The sequence below is a fragment of the Rattus rattus genome, chromosome 12, assembly GCF_011064425.1.
Source record: "Rattus rattus isolate New Zealand chromosome 12, Rrattus_CSIRO_v1, whole genome shotgun sequence".
Lineage (NCBI taxonomy): Eukaryota > Metazoa > Chordata > Mammalia > Rodentia > Muridae > Rattus > Rattus rattus.
Window position 1 is genome coordinate 60,574,186 of NC_046165.1, and position 20,628 is coordinate 60,594,813.

At 47.2% G+C, this 20,628-nt stretch overlaps 1 protein-coding gene across 1 annotated transcript in view; it reads right to left on the reverse strand.

Moving 5' to 3' along the window:
- Positions 1–8,108: 8,108 nt before the first annotated feature.
- Xkr6 (XK related 6) overlaps positions 8,109–20,628 on the reverse strand; it is a 203,282-nt gene continuing 190,762 nt past the window's right edge. The window contains 1 exon segment of the mRNA XM_032918317.1: positions 8,109–10,829. Within this exon segment, the coding sequence (XP_032774208.1) occupies positions 9,865–10,829 (965 nt within the window). The 3' untranslated portion in view covers positions 8,109–9,864.

The window sequence follows — 20,628 nt, forward strand, 5'->3', positions numbered from 1 at the left end:
GCTTTGAACAATAACAAAAACAAACAAAAAACACGGTAACAACCTGATGACAACGAGAGATGACAGGGAGAGCTCAATAGGGTCATTTCCTCTTTCTCCCTCTCTGTCTCGCAATTTTCCCTCCCTTCCATTCTCTCCGTCCCTTCCTGCCTACTCCTCTCCCTCCTTCTTTTCTTCTTTCTTTCTTTCCTTTCCTTAAGATATTCTTTTCTGTAACACACCCGTCATTTTCTTTAAGGCCAAAGCTTAAGGCTGAGTAGGAGGAACGGCTCCTGCTGCCTCTCTGCGAGTGAACTCTCATTTTTCATGATTTTCCAACTGCTTTCCTCATACCCCAAGGAGCAGCTTTTCCATAATACTTATAGGAAAGTGGCTTTCTTTAATGTTTGTTCTTCCAGAAAATACTCCATGGATGTGGAGAGATAATGGAAATATTACTCACAGTTGAGTTTGGCAACAAAAGTCCTAGTGACGTTTCCAGGGCCCAAAGATGGACTGACTACACTTGGATGTAATAAATCCCGTGTGACTCTGGGGTTATGAGGACAACAAGGGTGAGGGAAAGGAAAGGAGATGGGTGGGAGGAGGCACACATAGGGCTGGCAGCACAGAAGGAAGGTCTTTTGGAATCAACGACATGGGATACAAAGTGCTCCTCCACACGGGAAGGACACTGAAGCAGCTGAAGTTCAGAAGGACCAACACTGGAGCCCCCACTGCTACGGGCTCTGGGTGAGCACAAGGACATGCCCTCTAGCAGCCTCAGTGCCTAGGGAAACCCACTCAAGACCCCTGTGGTTCCCCATCCAAGACAAATAACCTCCTCCCCTTCTCTTTGTCACTTCTCCCTTCTCAAAGGAAAACCCAGCAATTCTTCAAAGACTGGAATCACAGGACAATTTTCAGAATAATCAATGACTTTGCTTTGGTTCTGAAACAAAGAGAATGGCCCTACTGGGTTCTGAGGAGACTCTGATGGCAGGAGACTTACCGGGGACCCAGGGACACAGCCCTGCAGACATTGGGAGTTCCAAAGCTAACAGGCCAGGGAGTGTTGTAGGAGGCCTGGATTTGTGGCTGGAAGCTTGCCTTGCTCAGCTCTGAAGCTGAGGTTCTTGGCAGAAACCAGCAAGCCTGTGGCACGGTACTCCTCGAAGAACTTGACATGTGCTGTTTGTTACAAGACACATTTGGCCCATATCGTGTGCTGGGAAAGGAAGGGCTCGATGCACATGGAAAAGCAAATGAGAAACTTAAGCAGGCTTTGTTTTATGCGAGATTTGAAAATCTTCCCCCACCACCAAAATGCAAAGGCAAACAAGACAGTCAAACATTTTGTCTTCAGGCAAAGATCCTCGTCTTTGGAAGCCAAGGCTTTCCAGCAAACAGAGTACCAGGCTTTCCAAGGAAACAAACAAGCCAAAAACTACCAAGCTATTCCAGGACTGCCACAGGGACTCTGGATCTAAAGAGAGAAGAGAGCTGCCGCCACACTGAGTCCGGGAGGAATACTTGCAACAGCAGAACCAAAGTAGTAAGCACTGGTCCCAGGGCGCACAAGCTCCTTGCCTTCATCTCCTCACAGAGGAAGGAGAGAGCTTCTCAGGAACACAGTCTGACAGAAGCCAGGGCGTGCCTGGAAGGCCCACTTTTCAACTCTAAAAGGAGAGTGGCCTTTCTGGGAGCAGATGACAATATAACCCCACATTGAGCCAGCTCCATTATTCTCTGTTATCATTGTAAAATACACATAAATGAAAGAGGGTAAGGACTTAGTCTGTGATCCTTTCTCCTGCACATATCATGGCACCTCATATCCAGTCAGTGCTCAATCAGTGCTGAAAAAGGCATTAAACAGAAAGCAGACTTGTAATCATAACACTGTTATCCTCAAAGTGCTTTAACTAAACCTTAAACTGCTTTATCCTCACAACACCCCTGTGAGGTAGGTAAGCAATATTCTCATGGCACAGAAAGAGAAATTGGCTCCAGAGTGACTCGTCTTGGGTACATTTCCAAAAGGGCAGTCTTGCAATTCCCAATGACGCAATCTGTCTGTCCACGAGAAAGCACCATGTTTTTATTTAAATGCTTTCTCCGACCCTTTTGTTAAAACAAAGAAAATGCTTAAAGAAGTCACTCTGTAAAATCGACTTCCTGTGTTCGAAAAGAATACACTCTGCTGTTTCTGCCCCAGGGAATTGGAAGCACTGGCCAGCTGGACACAGTTTCCTTCAGCACACTTCCGGAATCCTGCCTCATCCTTATCTCTTGCCTGCCATCCATCCATCGAGGCTCTCCGTGGCTCTGAGCATCCATCTTCCGAGTCCCTGCTCACAAATGCTGCAGGGTCTTTTCATGAGTCAGAATGAGCACAGATGGGTGCAGAGGTGCAGCTGGGGGTGCCTGTACTCCTTTCTGTTGCACCTGAAACACCTCGTGGGGACAGATAAGGCCAGCAGGGTGGGCCTCACTACGCACAGACACAAACTCAAAGGAGCTATTACTGACTTTCAGAGTGTGGCCACTCGATCCAATCCTTTGCATCGAAAAGCATTAACCTCACAGACCAGAGTCAGAGCAGGTGCAAAGAGAGTCAGGCCAGGGCTCCATGGTCAAGGGCAGAAGAATTTCGCAGCAGTACCCATGACCTGCCCTTGAGAGCACTCTGTTCCTCTGGGGCAGTCTCACATAGTGACTTTTCTTTCTTTTTGTAATTTTTGGTGAGAATATCTATACCAGGACAGACCTAGCCCAGGACCAGGTTGACTGATCCATGGGAACTTGGACTTCTATAGTTCTCTTTTTGCAAGACGGTTCTCGGAGCCAGTTTAGAATTGGTATCATGGCTTCACCTCTTGAGTGCTAATATCCTCCTTGGCTCCCACCTGCTCTCACTCTGGGTTAGGTCCTAAGAACAGTGAGGTTCTCAGGATGGGTCTGTTTCCTTGTTCCAAGTGTATCTTGGTATTTGAAATGATAACAGTCAAACCATAGTTTAAAAGGAGGCGGGGTCAGGGAGAGGAAAAAAAATTGAACTTAACTTTTTCAATTCAAATTGTGAGGAGGAAAATATCCCAACTTGGTAAAACAGAAAGAAAAGAAAAAAAATGCATGTTACTCCCTGGTCCCACACATCTCTGAAGTTTTGCCTGCAGGCTCCATGCAGAGCACACCAGGGAGCGTGAGGGACCCATGCCGTGCATGAGCATTTGTACTTGACAATATGGGTACTGGAAAAGCACGTCTGGGCTTTCTGTACTCTGTGTGGGTCCTGGGGGAGATGAGTCCATTTGAGAAGAAAAATCTCAAGGATTTCAGCAAAGGCAAGAGACCCTTCCCAGAGAGCTCTGGCACCTCCCAACCATCCCAGAGCCACTTTGCTGATCCCACCTCGTGTCTGTCAGCTGCTCCGTTAGTAACCATTTCCAGAAGCACACTCCCTTGTATTTTCTGTGGTCATTCAGGAAAAACTAACATCATGGGACTTAAGAATTGACAGATGCCCAGCAGGTGCCAGGTGACCAGATGTCCCTGGCCAGATGACACTACTGTCCTGCAAGTTAACAATGCTGTGACATATGTGATGATCCAAGGCTCTCTCCCTGTCTGCATGTCCTTCCTGCTCATCTCCTATGTTTCTGGGTGTCAAGTATATCTGGAACCTCCTCCTATTCCATACTTCTAGTTCCTAAGGAATGGAGTCACCGTTATTCTTAGGAGATTCCTTCAATACAGGTAGCATGACCAAATTGTTGGAGCATCCCTGAGCAGGAGGGAAAGCAGAGGTTATCTGCTCACCATCCACTTTACTGATGGAGAAACCAATGCACCAAGAGCTGAAGTGAGTTATCCATGGTCACAGTGGAGCCCTACGTCAGCCTGTGGCCCTTCTTGGTCTTTCTGACTTCAGGCAGAGCACCTAGGAAGTGTGAAGCTAAAACAAGTCTTCAAGTCTGAGGACCCCAGGTCTACATTGAGGATGGACAAGAGTCAGATGGCCGACTGCTCATCTGTATCTGCAGTGACAGATGGCCAAAGGTTACTGAGAGACAGGTGCTTTCCCAGTTACCAAGAGGAAAGTCCCCTTGCCTTGAAGGTGATGCTCTAGAAGCCATCCTCCCCAAAGGTAGGAACAGAGATCGCTGACTGACTTTAGTCTGAGGAGGGGACTAGGGATCCTTGCTGGAGACCAGCCAGCACAACGTCTCCTACTTGGACATACACATTTTCTCCATGCAATGGGGGCACCCCAGGGCAAGTGTCTCTAGGTCCTTGCCTTGCCTGCTCCTGTGGTCTATTCTTAGCCCTTGACACAGGTGCTGGCCTGAGGAAGGGGAATCTCCTGCAGAGACAGTCTGTCTGCTGCTCTCTGGCCATCATTAATAGCACTCACGACCCTTGGCTCCAGAACACTCCTGCTGTGTCCTGCCAGTCACCGCAAAGTAAGGTAGAGAGAGAAAGAAGCAGACGATGCCTGGGAGGCAAGTAAAGCCAAAAGATCCACGTGGGCAGAGAAGAAAGCTGGGACTAGGTCAAGTTAGTATCTTTTGACATTTAGCCAGTAGCAACAGATGCAGTGTTTAGAGTGAAAAACCTAAACCTTTCAAATAGCCAAGGATGGGGAGGGTGAGCCAAACTTTGTCACAACATCTTCCTTTTCCTCCAGGAAAGGCTAAGAGAAAACCTGTAAGAAAATTTACATCGTTTTACATTTCAAAGTTGAGACAGGCACATGTTGACTTAGGATGCTCTTAAGAGTGGAGAAGGCTGCTGCCTGCCATTAGTAAACCATGACCAATGCCACATTCCAGAGGTTGGGCTGTAGATGAGAAAGGAAGGAAGCCCAAACTAGCACAGGGCTCAGTTTGAGAAGAGGAGCTAGAGTAAGGACATACTTGAACCTAGAGAGGTTCCCATAACATCTATCTCATATCCAACTGGGTCTTGATGAAAGGAGCAAAGGTTGAGCTTAGCTTCTTATTTCCCACAGGAGGCTATGCTATGTCTTGAAAAGAGGGGAGCTCGGGAATCAGCAGGTGTTTGAGACCACGATTCCTGGAACTACTCTCTGGCAGGCTGGTCAGTACCTGAGGGGGTTGACTCCTCAGAGTCCTTTCTTTCTTCCATGTATCGTCTTTCCCATGATTCCCTCGGGCATGCTCAGATTTCCCTGGCAGTTTCCTAAGCAACTCTAGAAGTGCCACTTGGGTCCATGGAATTACACTGACCTCTCTTCCTCTTACATGTTAAATTGTATGCCATGCTCCTGGTCAAATCTGGTGGGGTTGTTTTAATATTTGCCAATTACAGGGCAAATGGATACAAGATGACCAGCCACGGCCTACCTGGCCTGAGACTTAGCAGTTCAGGGTGTTGGAATCCTGAATACACTCCAGCTTCATTCTCCTCTATGTCCCATCTATGCACCAGGGGCCCAAACCTGCACACTTAGGCTCTGTTCTAAGGTAATGGGTAGAGAAGAAATTCTCAGGTCTAGAAGCATCAAGGCTTGGGGATCATGAGAGATCCATGTAGCGAGGCACAGAATAGATGAGGGGGGAGGCAATCATGAGTTCTTTCTCAGGCACAAGGAACTGCAAAGGGAGCTCAGATGCATGTGAGGAAGGGGCACCTGACCTTCCCAGAGCTGCTCAGAAGGAGACACACATCTAAGTGGTGACAGTAGGTCAGGCTGGAAGAAGAATGGAGAAAGTTACATGACTTGGTGCTTTTAAAAATACCAGATGTCTCTCTGAAAATTGGGTCTAAAACATGAAGCATGAAAGGCCATATGACCAGGACAGTTGTCCTTGGAACCAGACAGGATCTGCCTACTTTTAACCACCATGAGGTCCTAGGGAGTCACTGCTGCTGAGAGGTCACAGGGACCACAAAGAATTGGGTGATCCTGTATCTGCAGAGTAGGATAGAGGGGTCCTTCAGGCTGTGGGAAGATGTGTCTTCCCTTGATTAGGATAGTTAGGAAAGATGGAGCCCACTGTCTCCTGCCTCAATCTACCTGGGCTTTGTGCATTCCTCCTAACATCCCTGGTTCCAAAAGGAGTAAGAGGCTGATCTTAAAGAGTAGGGGGACTTTTTTTTTTGAGATATCTGAAATTTTAGGGGCATAGGAACAGATTTGGTGGATTTAGATCTTCTTAACTTCCTCTATCATGTCCCTGAAAGACCGGAAGATTCCCAAGGCAGATCCACCCAGTATGCGGAGGGGGGAGGCTTTTTAGAAACAATAGCAACAAAACTAATCTCATTGCACTGATATTCTGTGGGGTTAGGGAAGTGAAATGTGAGGGTCTACAGGCATAGTGTATGGTGGGGGACAGTCTGGAAAGACAGAACAAGGTACCAACAGTCTTATCTATCAAAGCTAAAGATCAGGAGTTGGTTATTTGCCATCCAGAGATCCAGGGAAAGAAAGAGCTGCAGAGATGTCTGTTACAAACACTGTCGGCTGCGGTTGGGAAAACTTGGATAGATTTTATTGACTCATGAAACAAAAGGTTATCAGGGCAGATTGCCAGGGGGTGATGGCACTATGACAGCGCAGTGGTCCTGCTGTGGCGTGCCCAAGTCATCTGTGAGGAAGACACTGAGAATGTGTGAAGTCCTTTACTGACACTTGAGTTACCAATGGCCTCTGAAGGGGAAGAATAGAAGACTTCATGGGAAGTAACGCTTGGGAACAATGTAGTCTGGAAATAGGACTCTCTACAAGATGAGGGTGATGCTGCCAGAGGACACAGATCTAGTCTCTTGGACCTTGCTTCCTCCTGCCCTGTTCTCTCCTGTTTGGCTCACCCTTCTTCCTTTTTCTTGTCTCTCTGGTCTTCCTTCATACTGCCCACAGATTTCCAATTGCATTATTGGAAAAGGTAAGGTATGGTGGAGGCGCTTGGGAGAAGGACAGAAATGCTACTAAAGAAGAAAGGGAGCCCAAACCCAGTGCAGCTGAAGCAAAGGGCTTGTGAGACATCTACGGCCTTACCTCTTCCTCCTTCGCTGCCCATGGCTCAAGCCTCCATAAGCTAGAAGCTGTTTTTCCCACTCTGGATGTTCTCAACCAACACCCACAATTTCTAAGCTTTGTATAAACATGGGCATGTGTGCTTGTACATACTTGCCCAAGATAGAGTGGTCACACAAAGATGGCAGACTAAAGCCAATGGTGGGGTCAAAGAGCAAGAGATAAAATGGAAAAGTGTCTAAAAGTAGACATACAAGTGGAGTGGCTGAGGTCCAGAGGGGACTTGTGGCACTGAACAGCTTCAAGGAAGTTATTCACTGGCACACAAAGCTCCAGACCTGAGACAGACAGGACCTGGGACCAAAGCTAGCCGAAGGGATGCCCTGCCCCCCCACAAATGGACTCATCTTGCCCAGCCTGAGCAGAGTATTGGGTGGAGCTTGGGGGCGGAGCCCCAGAAGGTACAAGTGGACAGGTCATACAGGAAGCTCCCTATACTCTCACACACAGCTCCAAGCAATCCCTCTCTCCGTCTTGTCACTGCCAGGTGGGCAGCCCAGCTGGTCTTCACCTCAGCCCAAGTGTGCTCTGTTGTATCCTGCTTCCCAGAGCAGGGACCAGGTAGGACCCCCAGAGACCCCATCTAAGGGAAGTCCTGCAAAGTAGCGGTGACACATGAGATAAGACAGTGGGACAAAGGAGGGTTTCACACTAATACAATATTTTAAAGATTTAAGAAAAGGAAGAGAAGATGCAGGTAAACTATGAAGGGGTAACAAAGAGGGACTGAGTTTTGTCTTTTTAATAGTTATTTAAAATAAAATTTAAAAATCCCTCAATCACAAACAGAAAAAATTTCCTCAGTTTTTGAACTTCTCTTAAGAATAGCTCAGTGTGAGGTCTTGCACCCTGAACAGTTAATCCAGAATTAAAAACCAATTGCAACCACAGACAACAAAGACTAACAGTATGTACTTAAAAATACTGTGTATGTATATATATAGATATATATATATTTACACATATATATCTTTTGTGGAGATATTTTTCTTTTTATGATTAAATTTCTTTTTCTTTTTTTCTTTTTTTCCTTTTTTCTTTTTTCTTTTTTTTTTTTGTGCCCAAGTAGAGATAAAATGGTATCGAAATAATACCCTAAAACAGAAATACTCTTTAAAGAAACAGTACCCTCCACAAACAAATTAAAAATTTTTACAAATGGTCAGGCATACCTGTGACACCTCCAGAAATTCACCTTGGTATAGTGAGAGAAAAAACTCTGATCCTCACCAAAGCCACAGGGCCTGGGTGATCAGCCTCTGCCGGGATGGGGACTCGCTCTCCAGGAAGATGGCCATACACAGATGCCACCTACCCAACCTTCCCACCCAGCCTTCTTGCTTCGTCTCCCAGCTACCACAGCACAGCATTTACCTCACTTCAGTTCTGTGTATTTCTGGCAAGACCTTACAGCAGGTGTTCACACACACACACACACACACACACACACACACACACACACACACACACACACACTGTCCATACACCCCAAATGCACCAGGCTGAATGAGTATCAGCCAACCACATTGACAGAAGCACCAGTCTGTGAAATGGGTCGGTTAATATGGTTTGACTTTTTTATAGATAGATAGATATTCTAGTGTTCCTCTTTATGTTATTTTTAGCACAGATGAAAAATGAAAAATTCTTTCCAGATCAATTTAAGGCTTCCCACCAAATGAAAAGAGAAGAGGCCTTACACACTGTCACACGTGACACACACTCATACACATGCACGCACCCTTCTCAGCCTTAAAGTGACGGAAGAGATCATTGCAATATTGTGCCTTTAAACTGATGTCGTCCCTTTTGCTACCATGCTGAGTTTAATCATTGCTGATTCTCTTTGATGGCGTTTATGAACATCTCCTTTGATCTGCTTTTAGAATTTATCAAATTGGGTGTTTGGGAGTTTCATTCTCTTTGTGTTTTGGGTTTATTTTTTATTTTTATTTATTTATTTTTGCACGGGAAAACAATGCAATTGTTGCTAGGCAAATGTTAAAATGGCACATAGTCAGCCTTCAAGGAGCTTTTCCGGCCAGTGGAGATCCAAGTAGCCCTTTAGCTTCTAGAAGGCTTTGTAAAATGGGGAGGGGGCAGGAGAAACTGAATAGAGAGAGGGGCTTCTATGCCTTTGCTTTTGGTCAATTTGTTTGTTTGCTTGTTTTTCGATACAAATCATCAGATAGGAAGGATTGTTTTGGTTTTAGTTTATTTGCTTTGTTGGTAGATTTTTGTTTCATTTGATTATTTAATTTTTTTTCTCTCTAGTACAAAAGTTACCAGAGAGTTTTCTGTGAGGAAACGTGACAGTACCTAAAGAAACTCAGCACCTAAGGGCATAAGGCAGTTGAAGGTTTTGTTTGTTTTGTTTTGTTTTGTTTTGTTCTCTCAATCAGCACCAATCCCATAAATGATCTACACTTGGTGTAAAGTAGAAAACTTTTGTTTGTTTGTTTGTTTGTTTGTTTGTTTTGGAGAGGAGATTAGCTTTTCCTTCTCCATCCTAGGAACTGTAGTGTGGGATTATTTAATTTTTTTCAATACTGTTTCTTATGTGTAAAAAACAAAAGAAAGATTTTCTTTTTGTTTTTACTTATAAAACATAGAGAATATCTTTGTATACATATAGTGACTGGAAAGAAAGCTTATCTGAAGGGGATGTGACTTATTGATCTTTTTGTAGTGTTGGTGTTGTTGGTGTGGCGGTGGTGGTGGTGGTTCTGTGTATTGGGGAAGGGAGGGTTATATTTCTTGCAGGCGGCGTTGACCGCAACCAAACTTAAGGTCCCCTTCTCAATCTGGATAAAGGTGTTCTAGAGTGAAGACTCATACTGCAGCAGCTCATAGAGCAGAGGCCCATCTCGGTAGCGAATGCCCACTGCGGTGGGGGTGACGTACTGCAGGATGTTAATAGTCCTCCGCAGCCTCCTGTCTACAAAGTGCGCATCCCAGGCCGGGTACCGCTTTCTTGGCATGTCAATCTTAATCAGGGGCCCTTCTGGGTGGTAAGGACGCCCTGAGGGGGTAGAGGGCCCCATGGGTCTCACTTGGAATACGGGCAGGCAAGTATCAGCCGTGAGGTCCTCCTGCTGTTCCGTCACGGCTCTGGTGGGCGTGACCTGGGTCCCCCGGTACCCAGGGGTCTGAGGTGCCATAGGCTCAACATCAGGGGGCAAAGGGATGCCCCAGAGCAGCTCGGCACAACAGGAGCTGGCAAAGACCTTAGCCCGCGGCCCCATGGGATGCAACACGCCATAGTATAAGAGCATGAGCGTAATCCCAGCCACAAAGCTAACGAAGACACAACACAGTGCTGGCACGGCATAGGAGTCAGTGCTCTCCGGATTTCTGTAAAAATACCAAAGGAACGTCAAGGCAGCATTCTCGGTCAAGACTATCGTATAGTATGCGAACATTCGATATCGAGTCCGCCCTTCCTTGACGTTAAACCAGCAGAAAATGTACACGATCCCTACCACCATGTTGAAGAGGATCTCCTCCCACTTGGACATGCAGAAGTCTGTCCCACCATGGATGATCCAGAAGGCCATGGCGCACCAGTGCACCACCACGAAGATCCCGAAATACAGCTGGAAGATGGAAGCAAAGAGGGCGAAAGAGATAACTCGGGATGAGATGGTGAAGAGGCGCCAGAAGAGGTGGATGAGGGCCCCTCTGTAACTCATGCTCTTCTTGTCGTCCCTGGAGTCCCGCAGCAGCTTGTGATAGGAAGCTAGCACCCAAGCCAGGGACATCAGGGAAGTCACAGAGGAGACACCTGCCAAAAAGACACAAACCCACACAGTTAAAACCTCGGATATCTACTATGGGCACAGCCGGACTGCTGGCTGAGGAGACGCCCACACACACTGCAATCTAAGGAGGAGGGAGAAATAAACACAAAATCAGGCACGGGACCTGAGTCCCAGCTGCTTTCTACACTGACAGCCGTGGGTGTCTGAAATCTGTTTTAACAACCCTATTGGCAATTTGAGAGCCTTGAGGCTCAGGACTGTAGAGTGGAGAGGCCCTGTTTGACCTGGAGTTGGAGAATGAGGGCGACATCTGCAGTGAGCAGGCCTAGTCACTCTCCACCTTAAGGGGGTCCTTACTGCCTGTGGATGCATTGCTGTTGTCCCTTTCCTCAGAACCTACAGAACCTAGTTTCCACAAGAACCTACAGAAGTGATCTTGGGTTTGTGGAAACCACTGACAGCTGCCCTAGCTCAAGCTCCTCCCACAACCCCTTTTTTTTTTTCTGGGAAAATGCTGGGTGGCTCACTCAAGGTCCCAAACCTGGTCTCCCACTCGGCCTTTCCCTTAATCTGCCACCTAAACCCATCTTGGGGTGTTGTCCTCCATAGCTGGTCACCTGTGTCACTCTGTTGACCTTCGCCATGCACTTGCTTTCTCAGTAGCCCTTACCCAAGTCCTCTGTGGTCTTTCCTTGCTGGGCTGTGCTTCTTTTTCTGGTCTCCCTCCCAGGCTAGCAGCTACCTCCTGCTTTGGGAGTACTCCTTCCCCTCATGGGTTTTGTGATGTGTTCCAGGGCCTCTGTGGTTCATCTCCAGCAAATCCTCCAATACTCACAGATTCTGTGAGCTTGGATGCCTCTGATCCCTGAAAGCACTCGATTTTCTCAGAGCAGTTTTCTCTCTAACTCTGCTAAATTGATATTTGTGGACGAATCAGATGAAAAGGTAATGATGGCTGTTGGTTATGGTCATTGATGTATCCACCCACAAACAAACAGTCACTCACCAAGCACTGTCTAACAATGTCCTCTTACACAGGATCCTCCCATCACCCCTGAATTCCTCGTGCATAGCCTGAGTTAGCATTCAGCACGCCATTGTGTGGTCCTTCCTAAAACTCAGACCTGGAGGACTGGCTGTCCTCTCATTGACAGTCTCCTTAACAAACTGTTCTCAAAGCATGACACTATTTCTGTCTTCCAAGATAAACTCAGCACTATGCTACCTGCCAGCATTAAGGTCAGATCCAGGCACTCAAGGTTCTAAGAAAGATGTCTTGGGTCACAGCACACCACCTCACAACAACCCAAGCTTCAAAGAGGAACCAAAGTCCCTCTGCTTTCTGGCCCCAGAATTCAGATCCTGCCCATCTGACAAGTCTCCCTTCCCACCTCCTCTCTTGGTCTCATACTGTAAAAGAGTATGACAGGCGCCATAGCAACCCCAGCATGTGGGCAACACAGAGAGCACTGAACATCTGGATATTTGGCTGCGACCAAGAGCATGTACTGCTATTGTCATATCAATAAAGATTCAAAATACGAACAGGAGCCATAAGGCATGAACCCATCTTCTCCATGGAAACCAATCAAAATAAGATCTTGAGAGCAGTGATGGTGGATTTTCCTTAAACTTCTCCAGAAAGTTCTAGAATGGATACTTGTGTACCCTGCCTGCTTATCCTATACACAGGGCATTTGGTCTGCATCCTAGAGAGCACACATGGTTTGTGGACCAAACATTCAGAGCAGGGTTGTGTTCTGGCTGTTAGGTTGGAGTAGAAAAAGCAGGTCATCATAGGAGGCACTTGACTTGGGTGTGGATTTCCAGAGGGCAGGGAGCCGGAAGTCTTATCATTGAAGCTTCTACCAGACTTAGTCCCCTGGGACACTCCAAGGAACTTTCCTTTCCAACATCCTGTGGCTCTACTGCTACCTGACCAGCCTGCCTGCCTTCCCTGCCTCCCTTCTTTCTTCTTCCTTGGATTGAGGTGTTTCTAAATAGATCTAGGCTGGTCTCAAACTCACTACTGTAGCTCCGGTTAGCCTGGGACTCTGAATCATCCTGCCTCACTCAATCTCTAGAGTTCTAAGAGCTGAACTCATTTCCTTTTGTTTGTGTGCACGCAGATATGTGGTGTGTGTATTCATGTCTCTGTATGTAGATGTGCATGGGCATGAGCATGTAGAGATCAGAGGTCAGCTTTGGGTCACATTACTGAGGAGCAGTACACTTTATGTTTTGAGAAACAGGGTCTCTCACTGGGATCCGGAATTACCAAGAAGGCTAGTCTGGCTGGCTAGCTAAGGATCCACTTGTCTCTAGAGCAACTCTGGCTTTTTATGTGGGGCTGAAGATCAAATCAAAGTCGTAATGCTTTCATGATAAATACTTTATTGACTGAACCATCTTCCTAGACCCTGAGTTCATTTATTTATTGTTTTCGTGTTTGTTTTTCAAGACATGGTTTCCTCTGTGTAACAGCCCTGGCTGTCCTTGAACTCGTTTTGTAGACCAGACTGGCCTCAAACTCACAGAGATCTGCCTGCTTCCACCTCACCTGAGTAAAGGAATACATTAGCATTGAACTCGTTTCTTGATGCCAACATTTAAGCACCTGTTGGGAATTGTCAAGACCTGACTGTAAAGGGAGCGTTTATGAATCTAGGTAGGAGGAAGGCCTGGTTCCGTGTTCCTTCTAACAGCGTAAGAACTACTACAGCCCCTATTATTTTCCACTCGGAAGAGCATGAGTGCTGACCTGATAGGGAATGGAAAACCAGCTCAGCCTTGACCAGAACACAGCCTCAATTTGCTTAATTCTAAGTATGACTTTGAATGGAGTTGGGGTGTCGGAGCAGGATAGCCTTTGGCCTTCTCGGTTTTAACTTTACCATTCTGAGTGTGACAACATCATCTCGGTTCTGAGTACAGGACTTTCTGTGTACACCAATCATCAGCAACAGGCACATTCCACACTCCACCCCCCTGGCTCCCCATTGCCCGTGCCTCCTCCCCACCTACTGCTGTGGTTCTGGGGCTCTGCTCTTGTCTCACCCCTTGTGGCACCAAAGCCGCTGTCTCTGTGACCAGACATAGCCTAGCTCTTGGAGGAGGATTCTGGGTGTTCTCTGAAGAGCATGGTGCAGACGGTCTTCAAACATTGCACAGCATCCTCACTGGCTTATAAAGAAGGCTCGGGAAGGGGTTGGGGATTTGGCTCAGTGGTAGAGCGCTTGCCTAGGAAGCGCAAGGTCCTGGGTTCGGTCCCCAGCCCCGAAAAAAAAAAAAAAAAAAAAAAAGAAGGCTCAGGAAATGGTCATATGGGATGATGAAGAAGCAGAGCTGTGGGGAGTGCTGAATGATGACAGGCAGCCCTGGTCTCAACTCACAACCACAGTCATTTCTGACAGTAAAGTCTGGAATCGCCACATGGCTTATAGAAGGGAGTTCCTCATACACACTCCTTAACCCTCTCGCTACAAAGCTGCAGGAGTTTAGAGCCCTGCTCCAGATTATCCCAAGGACCAGTGACCATGCAAAATAGGGTGGCATTCTCCCCGCTACCTGGTACTGCTTGCTGACTCTGTCTCCATGTTGTTCTTCTGACAGCTGGCTTTGTTTTTGTTAAGTTCTCAAGGTCATTTGTAATGAAGACCATCGGCTTGCTTCAATGGGGGAACCTGTTCTACTTTTTAGCTATTGGCTCCTTGGGCCCTGGAATGACCTGCTTTGTCTTTGGAAGTACAAATAGGCCTCTAGGTCAAAAGGCATGCATCTGGCTGGAACCTGGGAATGGGACTGTCAGGCAGGTATGGGGTGTAAAGATGACCTTTTACCCATACAGATTAAGAATTGTAGAGAAAAGAGGGCAGTCTGGAGATGTCCAAACCCTCATTCCCACCACTTAGTAGTTGAGCACATCACCAAAAGTTTTCCAGCTCTACCCAAGGCTTTAGCCTTTATCCAAAACTGGTGGAGGCCAAAGGCCTTATTCCATTACATAGAAGAGCTGAGAAAAGCCAGGCTCATAAGACTCCAGGCAGGAAATAGTTTTCTCTCTGAAAGTTCACCAGACAGAGCCCATGGTACAGGTATCAGACAAGACCTGTTTTCAACCTGTAGAACTCATTAAACTCAGTTGTAACGCTGGACATATTGTTGTTAATTGATGGAGGATTTGGCAGGCTGCACCGCATCTTTTCTTTGGATAAAGCTGGTGGACTCTCCAACCCATGGAACTGTTACTTCAACTGTTTGATGGCAAGCCAGATGTTGGAGGAGATACAGATGGAGAAGACAAACCAGGGCAGAAGGGAGGAACACACAAACATAGAGAAGGATCACATGAGGATCCCGCAAAGGGACCACCTGAATTCTAAGGAGAGAGATGGTCTCAGGAGAAGCCACCCATTGGCATCTTGATTCAGAACTCCTGTCTCTCAAACTGTGAGGAGGCCATTTTTGCTGTGGAGGCTGTCCAGCCTGTGGCACTCTGGGATGGTAACCCTGGGAAACTAGTGTAGTTTTCTACTGACCTCATTTTTCAAAAGTTATTTTTCATTTATTTGAGAGAGAGAGAGAGAGAGAGAGAGAGAGAGAGAGAGAGAGCGAGAGAGCGCACCATGTGTGTACAGATAATGGGAGTGGCCAGAAGAGGGCAGGAGAACCCCTGAAATGCAGTTACAGGTAGTCATGAACAATTCAGTATGGGTGTTGGGAACCCGACCCTGGTCACCTCCAAGAGTAGCAAGTGCTTTAACCACTGAACCACTTCTTCAGCTCCTTACACCTTTTTTTTTAAAAAAATAAAAGAAAGAAATTTAAGAAAACGTTCCAAATCATTTATCTAGCAGGAGACTAAAGACAGGATTGGATCTTGAAAGTGACCCATGCACTGAAGCTCCTAGACACTGCTGGTCTTAGCAGGGGTTCAGTGAGTGGTGGAAAAGTAGACTGGAAGATTTGGATCTTGATGGAGTGGAAGACAATGTGGGCTCCGTAGGAACCCATGGGAGGCTCTTGAAGTCCCTTCAGCTTCTTCAGGAGATGAATAGCCAGACTACAAAGAAAGCAGTAACTTTCACAGAACCCTCTGTAGCCACTGTCTGTTCAGGAGATTAATCTGAGGCTACAATGGGCTCTATTACCTGCAAGAATCGCAGGGTCATCACTCTGCAGTGGCTCCCCAGGGAGATTTCCATTCCTGAGGTCAACCCGAAGGTCAACATGTTCCCTTGGGCAACAAAAGTTTACAGAAGGGTTGGGAGGCCCCAGGAAACTGCCTCACTAGACCTGGGAACATCAGAGGTTTCTTGTCACCTAGAGAGCCTGGCCACTTGGTGCATGCCTGAGATCAGGCTGGAGACTGTTAAATGCTTCATGTTTAGCTATGACAAGTTCCCCGCAGGGAGCTTCATGGTCCACTCACTACCCTGACACAGAGCAGGAAGTGAGCTTGTGGCTCCCACATGGGACTGGCTGAAATGCAGCTGGGGAGGGGTAACTGCCCCGGCAAAGACTTAGAGAGAAGGCCCTTGGGCACTGACATCAGGGTTCCATACTTGTCACAACCAGTCCTACAGTGCAGTAAGTGACACGTGAGGACAACCATTGGGGAAGATCCAGCTTGCTGTTCTTAGGACCACTAGAGCTTCTTGAGAGCAGCTGAGAGAAGAAGGTGTCTGGGGAAGGACGGACTGACATCCAGATGGGACAGGTGGTCTGAAAGAAGAGGGGTGCAGGGAGATGACTGGCAGCGGCAGTGTGCTGAGACATCTGGGGAAGCTGAGTTCTGACAAGCAGATGAAAAGCAGGACTGATGTCCACTATGGGACAATCAGTTAGTGGGTGGGGACCCAATGCACCTCTGGAAAGGGAGCCCGAAACACAGGAGAAGTCCTTAGAGGAAGAACATGGTATAAGGTAGAAGGAAGGTTCCCGTAGTGTCTGTCAGCACTCGGTGAGGAAGGAACCTTTGGAAATAAACTCTTATGTTAAGAGACCTTTAAAATACCCTCTCCACCCTCTTTTTTTTAATCCAGCTAAAATTCTTTGTGGGGAAAATAGAATCCTTAATGGCATTCCTGTTGGGCGTTTCTATGCTGAAACTTAGGCATGCCCAGGGAGGGCTCCTGAACACCAACTTAGGACACAAGCTGTACACATGTCTCAAACATTCCTATTTGCCACTTTCCAATGTGTACTCACTGACTTTGAACTAAGCATGCAAAAAAAGAAAAAGAAAAGAGAGAAAAAGTCTGCCATCTTTTTCCTTGAAATAAGGTTTTAAGCAAACTCAAGAATGTGCTCCCTAACAGAGAATGCCCAAGAATGTGCCCACCCTTTAATGCGGTGGCTCTAAACCTATGGGTCACAACCCCTTGTGTGTGTGGAGTCGACTGACCCTTTCACGTGGGTCACATAACATACACACACTGCATATCTGATATTTACATCATGACTCATAATAGTAGCAAAATTACAACTATGCAGTAGCAACAAAAGTGATTTTATGATGGGGGTCAACTACAACATGAGGAACTAACTGTGTTAGAGTCTTGAAACATTAGGAAGAGTAAGAATCATTACTTTAATGTGTTTTCCTAACAGATGTGTATAGACTCTGTAAATAAAATCCTGTGCCTCCCTCTGGCTTTGCACGTGCTCCATGCCCCCTCTACCTGCTGCAGTCATGAGTCTCTCTCCACTTTTACCTTGGCCCTGCTTGGCTTTGGCTTGTGGTCACTAGCATGGGGACCCATCTACAGCACTGGGAACACCTAGGGACGGCCAGTTGGAGCTTCTGAATGGGTGAGAGGGGCAAACTGCAGAGCTCCTGGTCACCACCAGCTTCCCTCCTCGACTCAATGCTGAGTGTCTCACCCTGAGCCCACATGGAACCACATACTAGAAAAGCACTCTGAGATTTGGTGGCAGGGCAAGGACCATGGTTAGAGAAGGGACCCACCCCCTCCATTCCATTTTTCTCCTCTTTCTCTAGTTCCTTCTGCTAACATGGAGTCATGATCAGGACACAGTAGCTCACAGAGGGTTCCCTGGACCCCATATCCTGGCTATCAGTGTCTCACTTGTTTCTTGCCCTTTGCCCTTGTGATAAATATCCTTACTTCCCATCCTGACTGCAGCCATGAGATCTCTCTCAGGTGATCAACTGTGGGCTGCAGATGATTGAGGGCGGGCCCTGGGCCTTTCTGGTTTTATGGCATTAGGCAGGCTCTGTCCTCTGTCGTGCCCCATAGCTCGCTTCCCTTGCTCCTCCTCCTGCTCAAAGTCTTGATGGTCGTCTTTCATTCTGGGTTTGCTGGCCCTTGTTTCACCAACGAGGAAAGCAAGGCTGAAGCAGAGACCAATGCGGTCCCGGCTACACTGATACTCCAGCCCTGGCTCATGGGTCTGGCATTTGCACGCTAACAGGTTGACACTCTGAGAAGCCCAAAGCCAAGACACACACTTAACTGACCATTAGTCCCTCTGCAGGTCAAGGACACTGGCCACCTCTCTCTGCATCGTCTCTTCTGCCATGGAAGAGTCTTTGCGAGTACCCACCATCTACTCAGCTAGTCCTTGTTTGTTTTTCTTCTTCACCGAATTTCTTCCCTGGAAACCTCACTTCGTCTATCAAAATTCCTTCATTTTCCTACATTTTTAAAAAAGCTTAGTGTCTTTCCGGGAATGGTCCAGAAAAAGACAAGGTTGTTGTACCCCCCCCCAAGTTCCCAAGCACCCCTCACTTATCCCTTTCTCACCCCACCCAGGTGACAGAGGTAAGAGAGCTCCAAACCCATCTCCTCTTGGGGCATTCCTCCTGAGGTGGAGGAATCGAGCATCATGGGTAGGCCCAGATGAGAGTGACTCCAACGTCACAGTCGGTGAGCCAAAGGACCAACCCTGAAGCCAGGGGCTGTGTCTCCCCACTGAGTCAGGGTCAGCATACCTACAGAAATTTTAAATGGTGGCTCTTATGTCCAAGGCTTAAAATTACCACATAGAAACATACAGCAGACCCTGGTAAATGCTACCATCCAGGGATCCCCTGACCCCCAGATGTGCAGAGGGCTAGTCAGCACTCCACCAATCACAACCCACAGTCCCAGCCAGCACCCCTACCAGCAAGACCTACCATCCTTCTTGGAAAGATATATATATGTAAATAAGGCCAGTTCCACTGGGGCCAAGCCAGATCTATCTTTAGAAACAGGGCACTCCCTGGTCACTAAATAGAACTCTGTTCCACCAGGCAAATGTGGAAGCCACTTCCTTTGTAACTTCTCAAAGTACATTCCCAGGAAATCATTCTAGGTTGAACAGTGTCCCATGAACACCATCTTTCATAAGCAATAATCTCCTTTTGAACTATGAATGTATGCATGTCATACGTTATTTCCTAATAGATTCATCATGATGATGCTGGTGGTGATGTTGATAATGGTGGTGGTGATGATAATGATAGTGATGATGATGATGATGATACTCCCAGATCCTAAGTGAGGCAATAGACTTAATTAACTTCATTAACTCTTCCCTACAAGGCTACTAGAGTCATGGGCTGGTTTTAAGGTGACCAGACTGAGACGTGTACCCTATGACTTTCTCATGTCAAACAGTCAGGACGTTGTAGGTGTAGAATTTGAACATCGAATTGCTAAAATCCCAAACTTGGGTTGTTTTTTTTTAATTAATGGAAAAATGATATCTCTCCAACCTCACCCATGAAATAATGATCTAACACTCATGTTTATAAATTAGTGCCTTTTAGTTTGGCTATCCCACCTCAGCCACCCGGTCATCTCTGTGAGCACTGGCTGTCGGCCTGCAGGGTTGAACACCCACCCTGTGAGGTTCTCTCTGAGCATTCACACTTGGAGAATCTGACACTTTCTTTCTTGCCTGGACTTTTAAAATGAGCCTCCCCACAACTGGTCTCCCTGAGTGTGTTCTTGTTCCCACAAACATTCCAGAATAGCCAGTGGCTGCTCCCTGGAGACCCACAGCTCACAGGCAGCCAGGAGAAGTTAATCATAGGCCCTCAAAGCCACACAAGTGCCCAGCCTTCCAAATCACTGCGCGGTGGCCTGCCATGACAGGTGGGCCCCATTCCTCTATTACGACTGTGGTCTTCAGGTGGACCTACAAGACTCCACACCGTGTGGGCTGCCTCAGAGTTATGCATGCACTGCCAGCACCCAGCCTGACATCTCAGCAGTCTGTCTCCAGGGGGCCCAGATGTAGCTTCCTGGTGCATGGAAGCCTCCATAAGTCCCCTTATCCCCTTTGGAGTCCACCCATGCCAACCCCTCCAGGATCCCTGCACCCCAAGGCACTGTCTCTGTTTGAGGTTCTCCCCGGTATTTACACATTTGAGGCCAAATGTCACCTCCCTGAGTCCATTACTCGAAGATCAGCTTCATGGTCCCCAAACACCACACTCAAAATTCCAACCTTTCTCCCACCCCGCCCTTGCTCAAACTCTCCCCCCCCCTTTATTCTCCACCTTGTCATACAAAAATGCTAAATCCTTTCTGCTGCTTTGCTTGTGAGTAAAGGTTAGCTCCTGAGGGCAGGACCCAGCTCTGGGGGATTTCTCTAGAATTATGTGAAAATCTGCATTTTTTTTAAGTCCACAGCGAGCTTCAGATTCTGCTGTGTGTACCCCAGGGAAGGGGTTTGATCCACTCAACCTTCACACTATCCGACTTGTCTTAACTGTGGGAAGGGGTGCTCCCAGGCAGCCCCTGCCTGTGCCTTTGTATTTCAGGAAGAACCTCTTGGAAACAGGAGAGAGAGAGAGAGAGAGAGAGA